This window comes from Oncorhynchus nerka, linkage group LG24 (genome assembly GCF_034236695.1).
Source record: "Oncorhynchus nerka isolate Pitt River linkage group LG24, Oner_Uvic_2.0, whole genome shotgun sequence".
NCBI lineage: Eukaryota > Metazoa > Chordata > Actinopteri > Salmoniformes > Salmonidae > Oncorhynchus > Oncorhynchus nerka.
Window position 1 is genome coordinate 82,547,657 of NC_088419.1, and position 18,551 is coordinate 82,566,207.

The 18,551-nt window shown below is 50.4% G+C and overlaps 1 protein-coding gene across 1 annotated transcript in view; it reads right to left on the reverse strand.

Moving 5' to 3' along the window:
• The window catches only part of raver2 (ribonucleoprotein, PTB-binding 2), a 287,019-nt gene that overhangs the window by 18,196 nt on the left and 250,272 nt on the right, over positions 1-18,551 (reverse strand). Inside the window, exons 10-13 of the mRNA XM_065009214.1 lie at positions 9,384-9,492; positions 9,032-9,189; positions 3,691-3,789; positions 862-993 (exon numbers count right to left, since the gene is read on the reverse strand). Coding sequence (XP_064865286.1) covers positions 862-993; positions 3,691-3,789; positions 9,032-9,189; positions 9,384-9,492 — 498 coding nt within the window. The remainder of the gene's footprint in view (positions 1-861; positions 994-3,690; positions 3,790-9,031; positions 9,190-9,383; positions 9,493-18,551) is intronic.

Consider the following 18,551-nt stretch of genomic DNA (forward strand, 5'->3'; position numbering starts at 1 on the left):
TTAATTAACAGTGACATTGTGCGCTGTCTTAATTAACAGTGACATTGTGCGCTGAGTCTTAACAGTGACATTGTGCGCTGCGTCTCAACAGTGACATTGTGCGCTGCGTCTTAACAGTGACATTGTGCGCTGAGTCTCAACAGTGACATTGTGCGCTGAGTCTTAACAGTGACATTGTGCGCTGAGTCTTAACAGTGACATTGTGCGCTGTCTTAATTAACAGTGACATTGTGCGCTGAGTCTTAACAGTGACATTGTGCGCTGAGTCTTAACAGTGACATTGTGCGCTGAGTCTTAACAGTGACATTGTGCTCTGCGTCTCAACAGTGACATTGTGCGCTGAGTCTTAACAGTGACATTGTGCGCTGCGTCTCAACAGTGACATTGTGCGCTGCGTCTCAACAGTGACATTGTGCGCTGAGTCTTAACAGTGACATTGTGCGCTGTCTTAATTAACAGTGACATTGTGCGCTGTCTTAATTAACAGTGACATTGTGCGCTGTCTTAATTAACAGTGACATTGTGCGCTGTCTTAATTAACAGTGACATTGTGCGCTGTCTTAATTAACAGTGACATTGTGCGCTGAGTCTTAACAGTGACATTGTGCGCTGCGTCTCAACAGTGACATTGTGCGCTGCGTCTTAACAGTGACATTGTGCGCTGAGTCTTAACAGTGACATTGTGCGCTGAGTCTTAACAGTGACATTGTGCGCTGAGTCTTAACAGTGACATTGTGCGCTGTCTTAATTAACAGTGACATTGTGCGCTGCGTCTTAACAGTGACATTGTGCGCTGAGTCTTAACAGTGACATTGTGCGCTGCGTCTTAACAGTCACATTGTGTACTGTGCTGTAGTGTACCTTAGTAGGGTCTCTGTGCTGGTAGACCTGGGGAGGTGGCTGGGTCATCGGAGGCTGACAATAGTATTGACTGACAGCCTGCATGTAGGAGCTGTAATCCCCATAGGATGGCACCGCCGCTGCCACAGCCTGCTGGAACACAACATGGATATGTTGCTGTTACGTTCCCCAGTTTCTGTGTTGTAGATTGTGTATTTGAGTGTGTTTCAGGAGATGGCTTCCTGAAATCCCCCAGCAGCTGATTGGTCGACTCCACGATTAATTGGAGAGCTGACCCGGCCCCCTCGTCAGGACGCAGCTGTCTCCAATTTCCAATGCCTTCTGAAGCTACAGTATATAAAAGCCAGTTCTGTTCACAAGAGAGATCATTGCTGGGAGGTCATTGCAGAGAGATTGATTGTGATATAGATCATTGCTGAGAGAGGAGGTTTATGGCTGAGGGGTATAGCATGTTGATGGCTGAGGGGTATAGCATGTTGATGGCTGAGGGGTATAGCATGTTGATGGCTGAGGGGTATAGCATGTTGATGGCTGAGAGGTATAGCATGTTGATGGCTGAGGGGTATAGCATGTTGATGGCTGAGGGGTATAGCATGTTGATGGCTGAGGGGTATAGCATGTTGATGGCTGAGGGGTATAGCATGTTGATGGCTGAGGGGTATAGCATGTTGATGGCTGAGGGGTATAGCATGTTGATGGCTGTGAGGTATAGCATGTTGATGGCTGAGGGTATAGCATGTATAGCATGTTGATGGCTGAGGGATATAGCATGTTGATGGCTGAGGGATATAGCATGTTGATGGCTGTGAGGTATAGCATGTTGATGGCTGAGGGGTATAGCATGTTGATGGCTGTGAGGTATAGCATGTTGATGGCTGTGAGGTATAGCATGTTGATGGCTGAGGGGTATAGCATGTTGATGGCTGAGGGGTATAGCATGTTGATGGCTGTGAGGTATAGCATGTTGATGGCTGAGGGGTATAGCATGTTGATGGCTGAGGGGTATAGCATGTTGACCTGACGTGCCAGGTACCGCGTGTGTAGTGACCCTGACGTGCCAGGTACCGCGTGAGTCGTGACCCTGACGTGCCAGTTACCGCGTGTGTCGTGACCCTGTCGTGCCAGGTACCGCGTGTGTCGTGACCCTGACGTGCCAGTTACCGCGTGTGTCGTGACCCTGTCGTGCCAGGTACCGTGTGTGGCGTGACCCTGACGTGCCAGGTACCGCGTGTGGCGTGACCCTGACGTGCCAGGTACCGCGTGTGGCGTGACCCTGACATGCCAGGTACCGCGTGTGGCGTGACCCTGACGTGCCAGGTACCGCGTGTGTCGTGACCCTGACGTGCCAGGTACCGCGTGTGGCGTGACCCTGACGTGCCAGGTACCGTGTGTGCCGTGACCCTGACGTGCCAGGTACCGTGTGTGGCGTGACCCTGACGTGCCAGGTACCGTGTGTGTCGTGACCCTGACGTGCCAGGTACCGTGTGTGGCGTGACCCTGACGTGCCAGGTACCGTGTGTGGCGTGACCCTGTGCCAGGTGTGGCGTGACCCTGACATGCCAGGTACCGTGTGTGGCGTGACCCTGACATGCCAGGTACCGTGTGTGGCGTGACCCTGACATGCCAGGTACCGTGTGTGGCGTGACCCTGACATGCCAGGTACCGTGTGTGGCGTGACCCTGACATGCCAGGTACCGTGTGTGGCGTGACCCTGACATGCCAGGTACCGCGTCTGTACATGTAAACTTAACTGCTTCCCACCCTACTTTACATAATGTACTGGCTTACATGTTGCTTATATTGAAATACCTGACCTGTGTTATGATTCTGATCAGTGTTCCCCTGGGGGATAATACAGTAACAGAACACACTCCACTGACCTGTGTTATGATTCTGATCAGTGTTCCCCTGGGGGATAATGCAGTAACTGAGAACACACTACACTGACCCGTGTTATGATTCTGATCAGTGTTCCCCCGGGGGATAATACAGTAACTGAGAACACACTACACTGACCTGTGTTATGATTCTGATCAGTGTTCCCCTGGGGGATAATGCAGTAACTGAGAACATACTACACTGACCTGTGTTATGATTCTGATCAGTATTCCCCTGGGGGATAATACAGTAACTGAGAACACACTACACTGACCTGTGTTATGATTCTGATCAGTGTTCCTCTGGGGGATAATACAGTAACTGAGAACACACTACACTGACCTGTGTTATGATTCTGATCAGTGTTCCCTGGGGATAATACAGTAACTGAGAACACACTACACTGACCTGTGTTATGATTCTGATCAGTGTTCCCCTGGGGGATAATACAATAACTGAGAACACACTACACTGACCTGTGTTATGATTCTGATCAGTGTTCCCCTGGGGATAATACAGTAACTGAGAACACACTACACTGACCTGTGTTATGATTCTGATCAGTGTTCCCCTGGGGGATAATACAGTAACTGAGAACACACTACACTGACCTGTGTTATGATTCTGATCAGTGTTCCCCTGGGGGATAATACAGTAACTGAGAACACACTACACTGACCTGTGTTATGATTCTGATCAGTGTTCCCCTGGGGGATAATACAGTAACTGAGAACACACTCCACTGACCTGTGTTATGATTCTGATCAGTGTTCCCCTGGGGGATAATGCAGTAACTGAGAACACACTACACTGACCTGTGTTATGCTTCTGATCAGTATTCCCCTGGGGGATAATACAGTAACTGAGAACACACTCCACTGACCTGTGTTATGATTCTGATCAGTGTTCCCCTGGGGGATAATGCAGTAACTGAGAACACACTCCACTGACCTGTGTGTGCTCCTTGCTATAGTCCTTAGCTTGGCTCTCCTGTGGGTCGGTGCTGTAGCTCTGGGCTTGGTAGTGCTGGTACCACTGCTGCATAGCCTCCTACAATACAATCACGCCCACATTACATTACATTACAATGACTTTACAATCATATTACGTTAATCACATTACGTTACAATCACATTATGTTACAATCACATTACGTTACAATGACATTACAATCGCATTACGCTACAATCACATTACGTTACAATGACATTACAATCGTATTACGCTACAATCACATTATGTTACAATGACATTACAATCGCATTACGCTACAATCACAATACAATCACATTACAATACCATTACAATCACATTAATTTACAATCACATCACTTTACACTACAATCACATTACGTTACAATCACATTACGTTACAATCACATTACGTTACAATCACATTACGCTACAATCACAGTTCGTTACAACGGCGTTACGTTACAACGGCATTACAACGACATTACAACGACATTACGTTACAGAAAGATGGAAACTGATGGTATTGTCGAAGTAGTTGTGTAGTTTGGTGGTTTGGAGCGAGAGAGAGAGTGAGATACTGTTCTATTGTTTTATATGGTCTAGCAGTGTGTGGGAGTGGAGCACCAGATGGAACAAAATACACACTCTCTCTCCTCTCTACCCTTACCCATTACTCTCTCTCCTTTAACCCATCTCACTCCTCTCTCTCCTTTAACCTATCTCTCTCTCTATCTCTCTCTCTCTCTCTCCTTTAACCCATCTCTCTCTCTCTCTCTCTCTCCTTTAACCCATCTCTCTCTCTCTCTCCTTTAACCCATCTCTCTCTCTCTCTCCTTTAACCAATCTCTCTCTCTCTCCTTTAACCCATCTCTCTCTCTCCTTTAACCCATCTCTCTCTCTCTCTCTCTCTCTCTCCTTTAACCCATCTCACTCCTCTCTCTCCTTTAACCAATCTCTCTCCTTTAACCCATTACTCTCTCTCCTTTAACCCATTACTCTCTCTCCTTTAACCCATCTCACTCCTCTCTCTCCTTTAACCAATCTCTCTCTCTCTACTTTAACCCATTACTCTCTCTCCTTTAACCCATCTCACTCCTCTCTCTCCTTTAACCCATCTCTCTCTCTCTCCTTTAACCCATTACTCTCTCTCCTTTAACCCATCTCACTCCTCTCTCTCCTTTAACCCATCTCTCTCTCTCCTTTAACCCATCTCACTCCTCTCTCTCCTGTAACCCATCTCTCTATCTCTCCTTTAACCCATCACACTCCTCTCTCTCCTTTAACCAATCTCTCTCTCTCTCCTTTAACCCATTACTCTCGCTCCTTTAACCCATCTCACTCCTCTCTCTCCTTTAACCCATCTCTCTCTCTCTTTCCTTTAACCCATCTCTCTCTCTCTCTCCTTTAACCCATCTCTCTCTCTCTCTCCTTTAACCCATCTCTCTCACTCTCTCTCCTTTAACACATCTCTCTCACTCTCTCTCCTTTAACACATCTCTCTCTCTCTCTCTCTCTCTCTCTCCTTTAACCCATCTCTCTCTCTCCTTTAACCCATCTCTCTCTCTCCTTTAACCCATCTCTCTCTCTCCTTTAACCCATCTCTCTCTCTCCTTTAACCCATCTTACTCTCTCCTTTAACCCATCTCTCTCTCCTTTAACCCATCTCTCTCACTCTCTCCTTTAACTCATCTCTCTCTCTCTCCTGTAACCCATCTCACTCCTCTCTCTCCTTTAACCCATCTCTCTCTCTCTCCTTTAACCCATCTCTCTCTCTCTCCTTTAACCCATCTCTCTCTCTCTCCTTTAACCCATCTCTCTCTCTCTCCTGTAACCCATCTCTCTCTCTCTTCCCTTACCCATCTCGCTCCTCTCTCTCTCTTCCCTTACCCATCTCGCTCCTCTCTCTCTCTTCCCTTACCCATCTCGTTCCTCACTCTCTCTTCCCTTACCCATCTCACTCCTCACTCTCTCTTCCCTTACCCATCTCGCTCCTCTCTCTCTCTTCCCTTACCCATCTCGCTCCTCTCTCTCTCTTCCCTTACCCATCTCGTTCCTCACTCTCTCTTCCCTTACCCATCTCGCTCCTCTCTCTCTTCCCTTACCCATCTCGCTCCTCTCTCTCTCTTCCCTTACCCATCTCGTTCCTCACTCTCTCTTCCCTTACCCATCTCGCTCCTCTCTCTCTCTTCCCTTACCCATCTCGTTCCTCACTCTCTCTTCCCTTACCCATCTCGCTCCTCACTCTCTCTTCCCTTACCCATCTCGCTCCTCACTCTCTCTTCCCTTACCCATCTCGCTCCTCACTCTCTCTTCCCTTACCCATCTCGCTCCTCACTCTCTCTTCCCTTACCCATCTCGCTCCTCACTCTCTCTTCCCTTACCCATCTCGCTCCTCTCTCTCTCTTCCCTTACCCATCTCGCTCCTCACTCTCTCTTCCCTTACCCATCTCGCTCCTCACTCTCTCTTCCCTTACCCATCTCGCTCCTCACTCTCTCTTCCCTTACCCATCTCGTTCCTCTCTCTCTCTTCCCTTACCCATCTCGCTCTCTCTCTCTCTTCCTTACCCATCTCGCTCCTCTCTCTCTCTTCCCTTACCCATCTCGTTCCTCACTCTCTCTTCCCTTACCCATCTCGCTCCTCACTCTCTCTTCCCTTACCCATCTCGCTCCTCACTCTCTCTTCCCTTACCCATCTCGCTCCTCACTCTCTCTTCCCTTACCCATCTCGCTCCTCACTCTCTCTTCCCTTACCCATCTCGCCTCTCTCTCTCTTCCCTTGCCCATCTCGCTCCTCACTCTCTCTTCCCTTACCCATCTCGCTCCTCACTCTCTCTTCCCTTACCCATCTCGTTCCTCACTCTCTTTCCCTTACCCATCTCGTTCCTCACTCTCTTCCCTTACCCATCTCGCTCCTCACTCTCTCTTCCCTTACCCATCTCGCTCCTCACTCTCTCTTCCCTTACCCATCTCGCTCCTCACTCTCTCTTCCCTTACCCATCTCGCTCCTCACTCTCTCTTCCCTTACCCATCTCTGTTCCTCACTCTCTCTTCCCTTACCCATCTCGCTCCTCTCTCTCTCTTCCCTTACCCATCTCGCTCCTCACTCTCTCTTCCCTTACCCATCTCGCTCCTCACTCTCTCTTCCCTTACCCATCTCGCTCCTCACTCTCTCTTCCCTTACCCATCTCGCTCCTCTCTCTCTCTTCCCCCTTACCCATCTCGCTCCTCACTCTCTCTTCCCTTACCCATCTCGCTCCTCTCTCTCTTCCCTTACCCATCTCGCTCCTCACTCTCTCTTCCCTTACCCATCTCGCTCCTCTCTCTCTCTTCCCTTACCCATCTCGTTCCTCTCTCTCTCTTCCCTTACCCATCTCGCTCCTCTTTCTCTCTTCCCTTACCCATCTCGCTCCTCTCTCTCTCTTCCCTTACCCATCTTCCCTCTCCTCTCTCCTTACCCATCTCGCTCTCTCTTCCCCTTACCCATCTCGCTCCTCACTCTCTCTTCCCTTACCCATCTCGCTCCTCACTCTCTCTTCCCTTACCCATCTCGCTCCTCACTCTCTCTTCCCTTTACCCATCTCGCTCCTCACTCTCTCTTCCCTTACCCATCTCGCTCCTCTCTCTCTCTTCCCTTACCCATCTCGCTCCTCACTCTCTCTTCCCTTACCCATCTCGCTCCTCTCTCTCTCTTCCCTTACCCATCTCGCTCCTCACTCTCTCTTCCCTTACCCATCTCGCTCCTCTCTCTCTCTTCCCTTACCCATCTCGTTCCTCTCTCTCTCTTCCCTTACCCATCTCGCTCCTCTCTCTCTCTTCCCTTACCCATCTCGCTCCTCTCTCTCTCTTCCCTTACCCATCTCGCTCCTCTCTCTCTCTTCCCTTACCCATCTCGCTCCTCACTCTCTCTTCCCTTACCCATCTCGCTCCTCACTCTCTCTTCCCTTACCCATCTCGCTCCTCACTCTCTCTTCCCTTACCCATCTCGCTCCTCACTCTCTCTTCCCTTACCCATCTCGCTCCTCTCTCTCTCTTTCCTTACCCATCTCGCTCCTCACTCTCTCTTCCCCTTACCCATCTCGCTCCTCACTCTCTCTTCCCTTACCCATCTCGCCTCTCTCTCTCTTCCCTTACCCATCTCGCTCCTCTCTCTCTCTTCCCTTACCCATCTCGCTCCTCACTCTCTCTTCCCTTACCCATCTCGCTCCTCACTCTCTCTTCCTTACCCATCTCGCTCCTCTCTCTCTCTTCCCCTTACCCATCTCGCTCCTCTCTCTCTCTTCCCTTACCCATCTCGCTCCTCTCTCTCTCTTCCCTTACCCATCTCGTTCCTCTCTCTCTCTTCCCTTACCCATCTCGCTCCTCTCTCTCTCTTCCCTTACCCATCTCGCTCTCTCTCTCTCTTCCCTACCCATCTCGTTCCTCTCTCTCTCTTCCCTTACCCATCTCGCTCCTCTCTCTCTCTTCCCTTACCCATCTCGCTCCTCACTCTCTCTTCCCTTACCCATCTCGTTCCTCACTCTCTCTTCCCTTACCCATCTCGCTCCTCTCTCTCTCTTCCCTTACCCATCTCGCTCCTCTCTCTCTCTTCCCTTACCCATCTCGCTCATCACTCTCTCTTCCCTTACCCATCTCGCTCCTCTCTCTCTCTTCCCTTACCCATCTCGCTCCTCACTCTCTCTTCCCTTACCCATCTCGCTCCTCTCTCTCTCTTCCCTTACCCATCTCGCTCCTCACTCTCTCTTCCCTTACCCATCTCGTTCCTCTCTCTCTCTCTCTCTCTTCCCTTACCCATCTCGTTCCTCTCTCTCTCGCTCTCTCTCTTCCCTTGCCCATCTCGTTCCTCTCTCTCGCTCTCTCTCTTCCCTTACCCATCTCGTTCCTCTCTCTCTCGCTCTCTCTCTTCCCTTAACCCATCTTTCTCTTACTCAATTCAATTCAAGGGGCTTTATTGGCATGGGAAACGTGTTAACATTGCCAAAGCAAGTGAGGTAGATAATTTACAAAAGTGAAAAACAATAAAAATGAACAATAAGCATTACACATACATACTCTCTCACTCATATATCTCCTATTGTTCCTTTCTCTCTAATTAACTCTACCTCTCCCCACTCTCTCTTTTCACTACCCTATCTACCGCAACACACCCCACTCTTTCTCCATCTCTCCAACACATGACACATGTGAGTAATTGCAAAAACAACCTGTCTCTATGAGGAAGCACAGAAGACATAATGACTTACTGTGCAGAGCTCAACAGTTTGGGTGTGTGCTCACTCCTGTGTAAACACACTTGTCTGTGTGTGCATGTGTGTGTTACCTGTGAGTATGCCTGGCTGTAGTGACTGTAGTCTGCAGAGGTATCGGTGCTGTAGGGTGCTGGGGTTTGGGAAGTGGAGGGTTGGGAGACAGGGGGCATAGCACTGCTGTACACCCCAACTAGAGGCTGCCCTGTCTGCATTTTACAGGCCGCCGGGGCTGCACGACAGACCAAACAACCACACAGAGAATACAGTCAAATACACACAGAAAAAGAGGACATCATCTGTAATAGTTAATGTGAGTCATTTTTTAATAACAAGCCCCAACAAGTTATAAGAAACATCTTAAAACGAGCAACATGTCCTTTATACTGGGTTATAACAATGAATGTGTGTGTGTGTGTGCTTTACCTTGCAGCACCATGCCAGGTAACACACTAGCTAGATTCAGGTATGGATTGGAAGGTAGCTTCATCTCTTTAGGGGGTTCACCCAGGAGAGAGAACTGACTGCTGGGAGCCTGGAGAGAGACAGAGATAACATTGGACTTTACCACACTGTTCCCTAAGTAAATAACCAAGTCATGAACAACCCATCGTACTAATGTATAATTAATGCATTCAACAATGCTGTAAATGTTCAAGTCAAAATGCTGTACACCCTTTAAGACTGTGTTGCCACCTAGCTTGCCTCACAATCAGCCCTCTATATAACTACCTAGCCACCCCATACAGCCGTGTGTATCCTAGCTTGCCTCACAATCAGCCCTCTATATAACTACCTAGCCACCCCATACAGCCGTGTGTATCCCAGCTTGCCTCACAATCAGCCCTCTATATAACTACCTAGCCAGCCCATACAGCCATGTGTATCCTAGCTTGCCTCACAATCAGCCCTCTATATAACTACCTAGCCACCCCATACAGCTGTGTGTATCCCAGCTTGCCTCACAATCAGCCCTCTATATAACTACCTAGCCACCCCATACAACCGTGTGTATCCCAGCTTGCCTCACAATCAGCCCTCTATATAACTACCTAGCCACCTCATACAGCCGTGTGTACCCCAGCTTGCCTCACAATCAGCCCTCTATATAAATACCTAGCCACCCCATACAGCCGTGTGTATCCCAGCTTGCCTCAGTCAGCCCTCTATATAACTACCTAGCCACCCCATACAGCCGTGTATATCCCAGCTTGCTTCACAATCAGCCCTCTATATAACTACCTAGCCACCCCATACAGCCGTGTGTATCCCAGCTTGCTTCACAATCAGCCCTCTATATAACTACCTAGCCACCCCATACAGCCGTGTGTATCCCAGCTTGCTTCACAATCAGCCCTCTATATAACTACCTAGCCACCCCATACAGCCGTGTGTATCCCAGCTTGCCTCACAGTCAGCCCTCTATATAACGACCTAGCCACCCCATACAGCCGTGTGTATCCCAGCTTGCCTCACAATCAGCCCTCTATATGACTACCTAGCCACCCCATACAGCCGCGTGTATCCCAGCTTGCCTCACAATCAGCCCTCTATATAACTACCTAGCCACCCCATACAGCCGTGTGTATTCCAGCTTGCCTCACAGTCAGCCCTCTATATAACTACCTAGCTACCCCATACAGCCGTGTGTATCCCAGCTTGCCTCACAATCAGCCCTCTATATAACTACCTAGCCACCCCATACAGCCGTGTGTATCCCGGCTTGCCTCACAATCAGCCCTCTATATAACTACCTAGCTACCCCATACAGCCGTGTGTATCCCAGCTTGCCTCAGTCAGCCCTCTATATAACAACCTAGCCACCCCATACAGCCGTGTGTATCCCAGCTTGTCTCACAATCAGCCCTCTATATAACTACCTAGCCACCTCATACAGCCGTGTGTATCCCAGCTTGCTTCACAATCAGCCCTCTATATAACTACCTAGCCACCCCATACAGCCATGTGTATCCCAGCTTGCCTCAGTCAGCCCTCTATATAACTACCTAGCCACCCCATACAGCCGTGTGTATCCCAGCTTGCCTCAGTCAGCCCTTTATATAACTACCTAGCCACTCCATACAGCCGTGTGTATCCCAGCTTGCCTCACAATCAGCCCTCTATATAACTACCTAGCCACCCCATACAGCCGTGTGTATCCCAGCTTGCCTCACAGTCAGCCCTCTATATAACTACCTAGCCACCCCATACAGCCGTGTGTATCCCAGCTTGCCTCAGTCAGCCCTCTATATAACTACCTAGCCACCCCATACAGCCGTGTGTATCCCAGCTTGCCTCACAATCAGCCCTCTATATAACTACCTAGCCACCCCATACAGCCGTGTGTATCCCAGCTTGCTTCACAATCAGCCCTCTATATAACTACCTAGCCACCCCATACAGCCGTGTGTATCCCGGCTTGCCTCACAATCAGCCCTCTATATAACTACCTAGCCACCCCATACAGCCGTGTGTATCCCAGCTTGCTTCACAATCAGCCCTCTATATAACTACCTAGCCACCCCATACAGCCGTGTGTATCCCAGCTTGCCTCAGTCAGCCCTCTATATAACTACCTAGCCACCCCATACAGCCGTGTGTATCCCGGCTTGCCTCACAATCAGCCTTCTATATAACTACCTAGCCACCCCATACAGCCGTGTGTATCCCAGCTTGCTTCACAATCAGCCCTCTATATAACTACCTAGCCACCCCATACAGCCGTGTGTATCCCGGCTTGCCTCACAATCAGTCCTCTATATAACTACCTAGCCACCCCATACAGCCGCGTGTATCCCAGCTTGCCTCAGTCAGCCCTCTATATAACAACCTAGCCACCCCATACAGCCGTGTGTATCCCAGCTTGCCTCACAATCAGCCCTCTATATAACTACCTAGCCACCCCATACAGCCGTGTGTATCCCAGCTTGCCTCAGTCAGCCCTCTATATAACTACCTAGCCACCCCATACAGCCGTGTGTATCCCAGCTTGCCTCAGTCAGCCCTCTATATAACTACCTAGCCACCCCATACAGCCGTGTGTATCCCAGATTGCCTCACAATCAGCCCTCTATATAACTACCTAGCCACCCCATACAGCCGTGTGTATTCCAGCTTGCCTCACAGTCAGCCCTCTATATAACTACCTAGCTACCCCATACAGCCGTGTGTATCCCAGCTTGCCTCACAATCAGCCCTCTATATAACTACCTAGCCACCCCATACAGCCGTGTGTATCCCGGCTTGCCTCACAATCAGCCCTCTATATAACTACCTAGCCACCCCATACAGCCGTGTGTATCCCAGCTTGCCTCAGTCAGCCCTCTATATAACAACCTAGCCACCCCATACAGCCGTGTGTATCCCAGCTTGTCTCACAATCAGCCCTCTAAATAACTACCTAGCCACCCCATACAGCCGTGTGTATCCCAGCTTGCCTCACAATCAGCCCTATATAACTACCTAGCCACCCCATACAGCCATGTGTATCCCAGCTTGCCTCAGTCAGCCCTCTATATAACTACCTAGCCACCCCATACAGCCGTGTGTATCCCAGCTTGCCTCAGTCAGCCCTCTATATAACTACTACCTAGCCACCCATACAGCCGTGTGTATCCCAGCTTGCCTCACAATCAGCCCTCTATATAACTACCTAGCCACCCCATACAGCCGTGTGTATCCCAGCTTGCCTCACAGTCAGCCCTCTATATAACTACCTAGCCACCCCATACAGCCGTGTGTATCCCAGCTTGCCTCAGTCAGCCCTCTATATAACTACCTAGCCACCCCATACAGCCGTGTGTATCCCAGCTTGCCTCACAATCAGCCCTCTATATAACTACCTAGCCACCCCATACAGCCGTGTGTATCCCAGCTTGCCTCACAATCAGCCCTCTATATAACTACCTAGCCACCCCATACAGCCGTGTGTATCCCGGCTTGCCTCACAATCAGCCCTCTATATAACTACCTAGCCACCCCATACAGCCGTGTGTATCCCAGCTTGCCTTCACAATCAGCCCTCTATATAACTACCTAGCCACCCCATACAGCCGTGTGTATCCCAGCTTGCCTCAGTCAGCCCTCTATATAACTACCTAGCCACCCCATACAGCCGTGTGTATCCCGGCTTGCCTCACAATCAGCCCTCTATATAACTACCTAGCCACCCCATACAGCCGTGTGTATCCCAGCTTGCCTCACAATCAGCCCTCTATATAACTACCTAGCCACCCCATACAGCCGTGTGTATCCCGGCTTGCCTCACAATCAGTCCTCTATATAACTACCTAGCCACCCCATACAGCCGTGTGTATCCCAGCTTGCCTCAGTCAGCCCTCTATATAACAACCTAGCCACCCCATACAGCCGTGTGTATCCCAGCTTGCCTCACAATCAGCCCTCTATATAACTACCTAGCCACCCCATACAGCCGTGTGTATCCCAGCTTGCCTCAGTCAGCCCTCTATATAACTACCTAGCCACCCCATACAGCCGTGTGTATCCCAGCTTGCCTCAGTCAGCCCTCTATATAACTACCTAGCCACCCCATACAGCCGTGTGTATCCCAGATTGCCTCACAATCAGCCCTCTATATAACTACCTAGCCACCCCATACAGCCGTGTGTATCCCAGCTTGCCTCAGTCAGTCCTCTATATAACTACCTAGCCACCCCATACAGCCGTGTGTATCCCAGCTTGCCTCAGTCAGTCCTCTATATAACTACCTAGCCACCCCATACAGCCGTGTGTATCCCGGCTTGCCTCACAATCAGCCCTCTATATAAATACCTAGCCACCCCATACAGCCGTGTGTATCCCAGCTTGCCTCACAATCAGCCCTCTATATAACAACCTAGCCACCCCATACAGCCGTGTGTATCCCAGCTTGCCTCACAATCAGCCCTCTAAATAACTACCTAGCCACCCCATACAGCCGTGTGTATCCCAGCTTGCCTCAGTCAGCCCTCTATATAACAACCTAGCCACCCCATACAGCCGTGTGTATCCCAGCTTGCCTCAGTCAGCCCTCTATATAACTACCTAGCCACCCCATACAGCCGTGTGTATCCCAGCTTGCCTCAGTCAGCCCTCTATATAACAACCTAGCCACCCCATACAGCCGTGTGTATCCCAGCTTGCCTCACAATCAGCCCTCTATATAACTACCTAGCCACCCCATACAGCCGTGTGTATCCCAGCTTGCCTCAGTCAGCCCTCTATATAACTACCTAGCCACCCCATACAGCCGTGTGTATCCCAGCTTGCCTCAGTCAGCCCTCTATATAACTACCTAGCCACCCCATACAGCCGTGTGTATCCCAGATTGCCTCACAATCAGCCCTCTATATAACTACCTAGCCACCCCATACAGCCGTGTGTATCCCAGCTTGCCTCAGTCAGTCCTCTATATAACTACCTAGCCACCCCATACAGCCGTGTGTATCCCGGCTTGCCTCACAATCAGCCCTCTATATAAATACCTAGCCACCCCATACAGCCGTGTGTATCCCAGCTTGCCTCACAATCAGCCCTCTATATAACAACCTAGCCACCCCATACAGCCGTGTGTATCCCAGCTTGCCTCACAATCAGCCCTCTAAATAACTACCTAGCCACCCCATACAGCCGTGTGTATCCCAGCTTGCCTCAGTCAGCCCTCTATATAACAACCTAGCCACCCCATACAGCCGTGTGTATCCCAGATTGCCTCACAATCAGCCCTCTATATAACTACCTAGCCACCCCATACAGCCGTGTGTATCCCAGCTTGCCTCAGTCAGCCCTCTATATAACTACCTAGCCACCCCATACAGCCGTGTGTATCCCGGCTTGCCTCACAATCAGCCCTCTATATAAATACCTAGCCACCTCATACAGCCGTGTGTATCCCGGCTTGCCTCACAATCAGCCCTCTATATAACTACCTAGCCACCCCATACAGCCGTGTGTATCCCAGCTTGCCTCACAATCAGCCCTCTATATAACTACCTAGCCACCCCATACAGCCGTGTGTATCCCAGCTTGCCTCAGTCAGCCCTCTATATAACAACCTAGCCACCCCATACAGCCGTGTGTATCCCAGCTTGCCTCACAATCAGCCCTCTATATAACTACCTAGCCACCCCATACAGCTGTGTGTATCCCAGCTTGCCTCAGTCAGCCCTCTATATAACTACCTAGCCACCCCATACAGCCGTGTGTATCCCACCTTGCCTCAGTCAGCCCTCTATATAACTACCTAGCCACCCCATACAGCCGTGTATCCCAGATTGCCTCACAATCAGCCCTCTATATAACTACCTAGCCACCCCATACAGCCGTGTGTATCCCAGCTTGCCTCAGTCAGTCCTCTATATAACTACCTAGCCACCCCATACAGCCGTGTGTATCCCGGCTTGCCTCACAATCAGCCCTCTATATAAATACCTAGCCACCCCATACAGCCGTGTGTATCCCAGCTTGCCTCACAATCAGCCCTCTATATAACAACCTAGCCACCCCATACAGCCGTGTGTATCCCAGCTTGCCTCACAATCAGCCCTCTAAATAACTACCTAGCCACCCCATACAGCCGTGTGTATCCCAGCTTGCCTCAGTCAGCCCTCTATATAACAACCTAGCCACCCCATACAGCCGTGTGTATCCCAGCTTGCCTCACAATCAGCCCTCTATATAACTACCTAGCCACCCCATACAGCCGTGTGTATCCCAGCTTGCCTCAGTCAGCCCTCTATATAACTACCTAGCCACCCCATACAGCCGTGTGTATCCCAGCTTGCCTCAGTCAGCCCTCTATATAACTACCTAGCCACCCCATACAGCCGTGTGTATCCCAGCTTGCCTCACAATCAGCCCTCTATATAACTACCTAGCCACCCCATACAGCCGTGTGTATCCCAGCTTGCCTCACAATCAGCCCTCTATATAACTACCTAGCCACCCCATACAGCCGTGTGTATCCCAGCTTGCCTCAGTCAGCCCTCTATATAACTACCTAGCCACCCCATACAGCCGTGTGTATCCCAGCTTGCCTCACAATCAGCCCTCTATATAACTACCTAGCCACCCCATACAGCCGTGTGTATCCCAGCTTGCCTCAGTCAGCCCTCTATGTAACTACCTAGCCACCCCATACAGCCGTGTGTATCCCAGCTTGCCTCAGTCAGCCCTCTATATAACTACCTAGCCACCCCATACAGCCGTGTGTATCCCAGATTGCCTCACAATCAGCCCTCTATATAACTACCTAGCCACCCCATACAGCCGTGTGTATCCCAGCTTGCCTCAGTCAGCCCTCTATATAACTACCTAGCCACCCCATACAGCCGTGTGTATCCCGGCTTGCCTCACAATCAGCCCTCTATATAAATACCTAGCCACCTCATACAGCCGTGTGTATCCCGGCTTGCCTCACAATCAGCCCTCTATATAACTACCTAGCCACCCCATACAGCCGTGTGTATCCCAGCTTGCCTCACAGTCAGCCCTCTATATAACTACCTAGCCACCCCATACAGCCGTGTGTATCCCAGCTTGCCTCAGTCAGCCCTCTATATAACTACCTAGCCACCCCATACAGCCGTGTATATCCCAGCTTGCCTCACAATCAGCCCTCTATATAACTACCTAGCCACCTCATACAGCCGTGTGTATCCCAGCTTGCCTCACAATCAGCCCTCTATATAACTACCTAGCCACCCCATACAGCCGTGTGTATCCCAGCTTGCCTCACAGTCAGCCCTCTATATAACTACCTAGCCACCCCATACAGCCGTGTGTATCCCAGCTTGCCTCAGTCAGCCCTCTATATAACTACCTAGCCACCCCATACAGCCGTGTGTATCCCAGCTTGCCTCAGTCAGCCCTCTATATAACTACCTAGCCACCCCATACAGCCGTGTGTATCCCAGCTTGCCTCACAATCAGCCCTCTATATAACTACCTAGCCACCCCATACAGCCGTGTGTATCCCAGCTTGCCTCACAATCAGCCCTCTATATAACTACCTAGCCACCCCATACAGCCGTGTGTATCCCAGCTTGCCTCACAATCAGCCCTCTATATAACTACCTAGCCACCCCATACAGCCGTGTGTATCCCAGCTTGCCTCACAGTCAGCCCTCTATATAACTACCTAGCCACCCCATACAACCGTGTGTATCCCAGCTTGCCTCACAATCAGCCCTCTATATAACTACCTAGCCACCTCATACAGCCGTGTGTATCCCAGCTTGCTTCACAATCAGCCCTCTATATAACTACCTAGCCACCTCATACAGCCGTGTGTATCCCAGCTTGCCTCACAGTCAGCCCTCTATATAACTACCTAGCCACCCCATACAGCCGTGTGTATCCCAGCTTGCCTCAGTCAGCCCTCTATATAACTACCTAGCCACCCCATACAGCCGTGTGTATCCCAGCTTGCCTCAGTCAGCCCTCTATATAACTACCTAGCCACCTCATACAGCCGTGTGTATCCCAGCTTGCCTCAGTCAGCCCTCTATATAACTACCTAGCCACCCCATACAGCCGTGTGTATCCCAGCTTGCCTCAGTCAGCCCTCTATATAACTACCTAGCCACCCCATACAGCCGTGTGTATCCCAGCTTGCCTCACAATCAGCCCTCTATATAACTACCTAGCCACCCCATACAGCCGTGTGTATCCCAGCTTGCCTCAGTCAGCCCTCTATATAACTACCTAGCCACCCCATACAGCCGTGTGTATCCCAGCTTGCCTCACAATCAGCCCTCTATATAACTACCTAGCCACCCCATACAGCCGTGTGTATCCCGGCTTGCCTCACAGTCAGCCCTCTATATAACTACATAGCCACCCCATACAACCGTGTGTATCCCAGCTTGCCTCACAATCAGCCCTCTATATAACTACCTAGCCACCTCATACAGCCGTGTGTATCCCGGCTTGCCTCACAATCAGCCCTCTATATAACTACCTAGCCACCCCATACAACCGTGTGTATCCCAGCTTGCCTCAGTCAGCCCTCTATATAACAACCTAGCCACCCCATACAGCCGTGTGTATCCCAGCTTGCCTCACAATCAGCCCTCTATATAACTACCTAGCCACCCCATACAGCCGTGTGTATCCCAGCTTGCCTCAGTCAGCCCTCTATATAACTACCTAGCCACCCCATACAGCCGTGTGTATCCCGGCTTGCCTCACAATCAGCCCTCTATATAACTACCTAGCCACCCCATACAGCCGTGTGTATCCCAGCTTGCCTCACAGTCAGCCCTCTATATAACTACCTAGCCACCCCATACAACCGTGTGTATCCCAGCTTGCCTCAGTCAGCCCTCTATATAACAACCTAGCCACCCCATACAGCCGTGTGTATCCCAGCTTGCCTCACAATCAGCCCTCTATATAACTACCTAGCCACCCCATACAGCCGTGTGTATCCCAGCTTGCCTCAGTCAGCCCTCTATATAACTACCTAGCCACCCCATACAGCCGTGTGTATCCCGGCTTGCCTCACAATCAGCCCTCTATATAACTACCTAGCCACCCCATACAGCCGTGTGTATCCCGGCTTGCCTCACAGTCAGCCCTCTATATAACTACCTA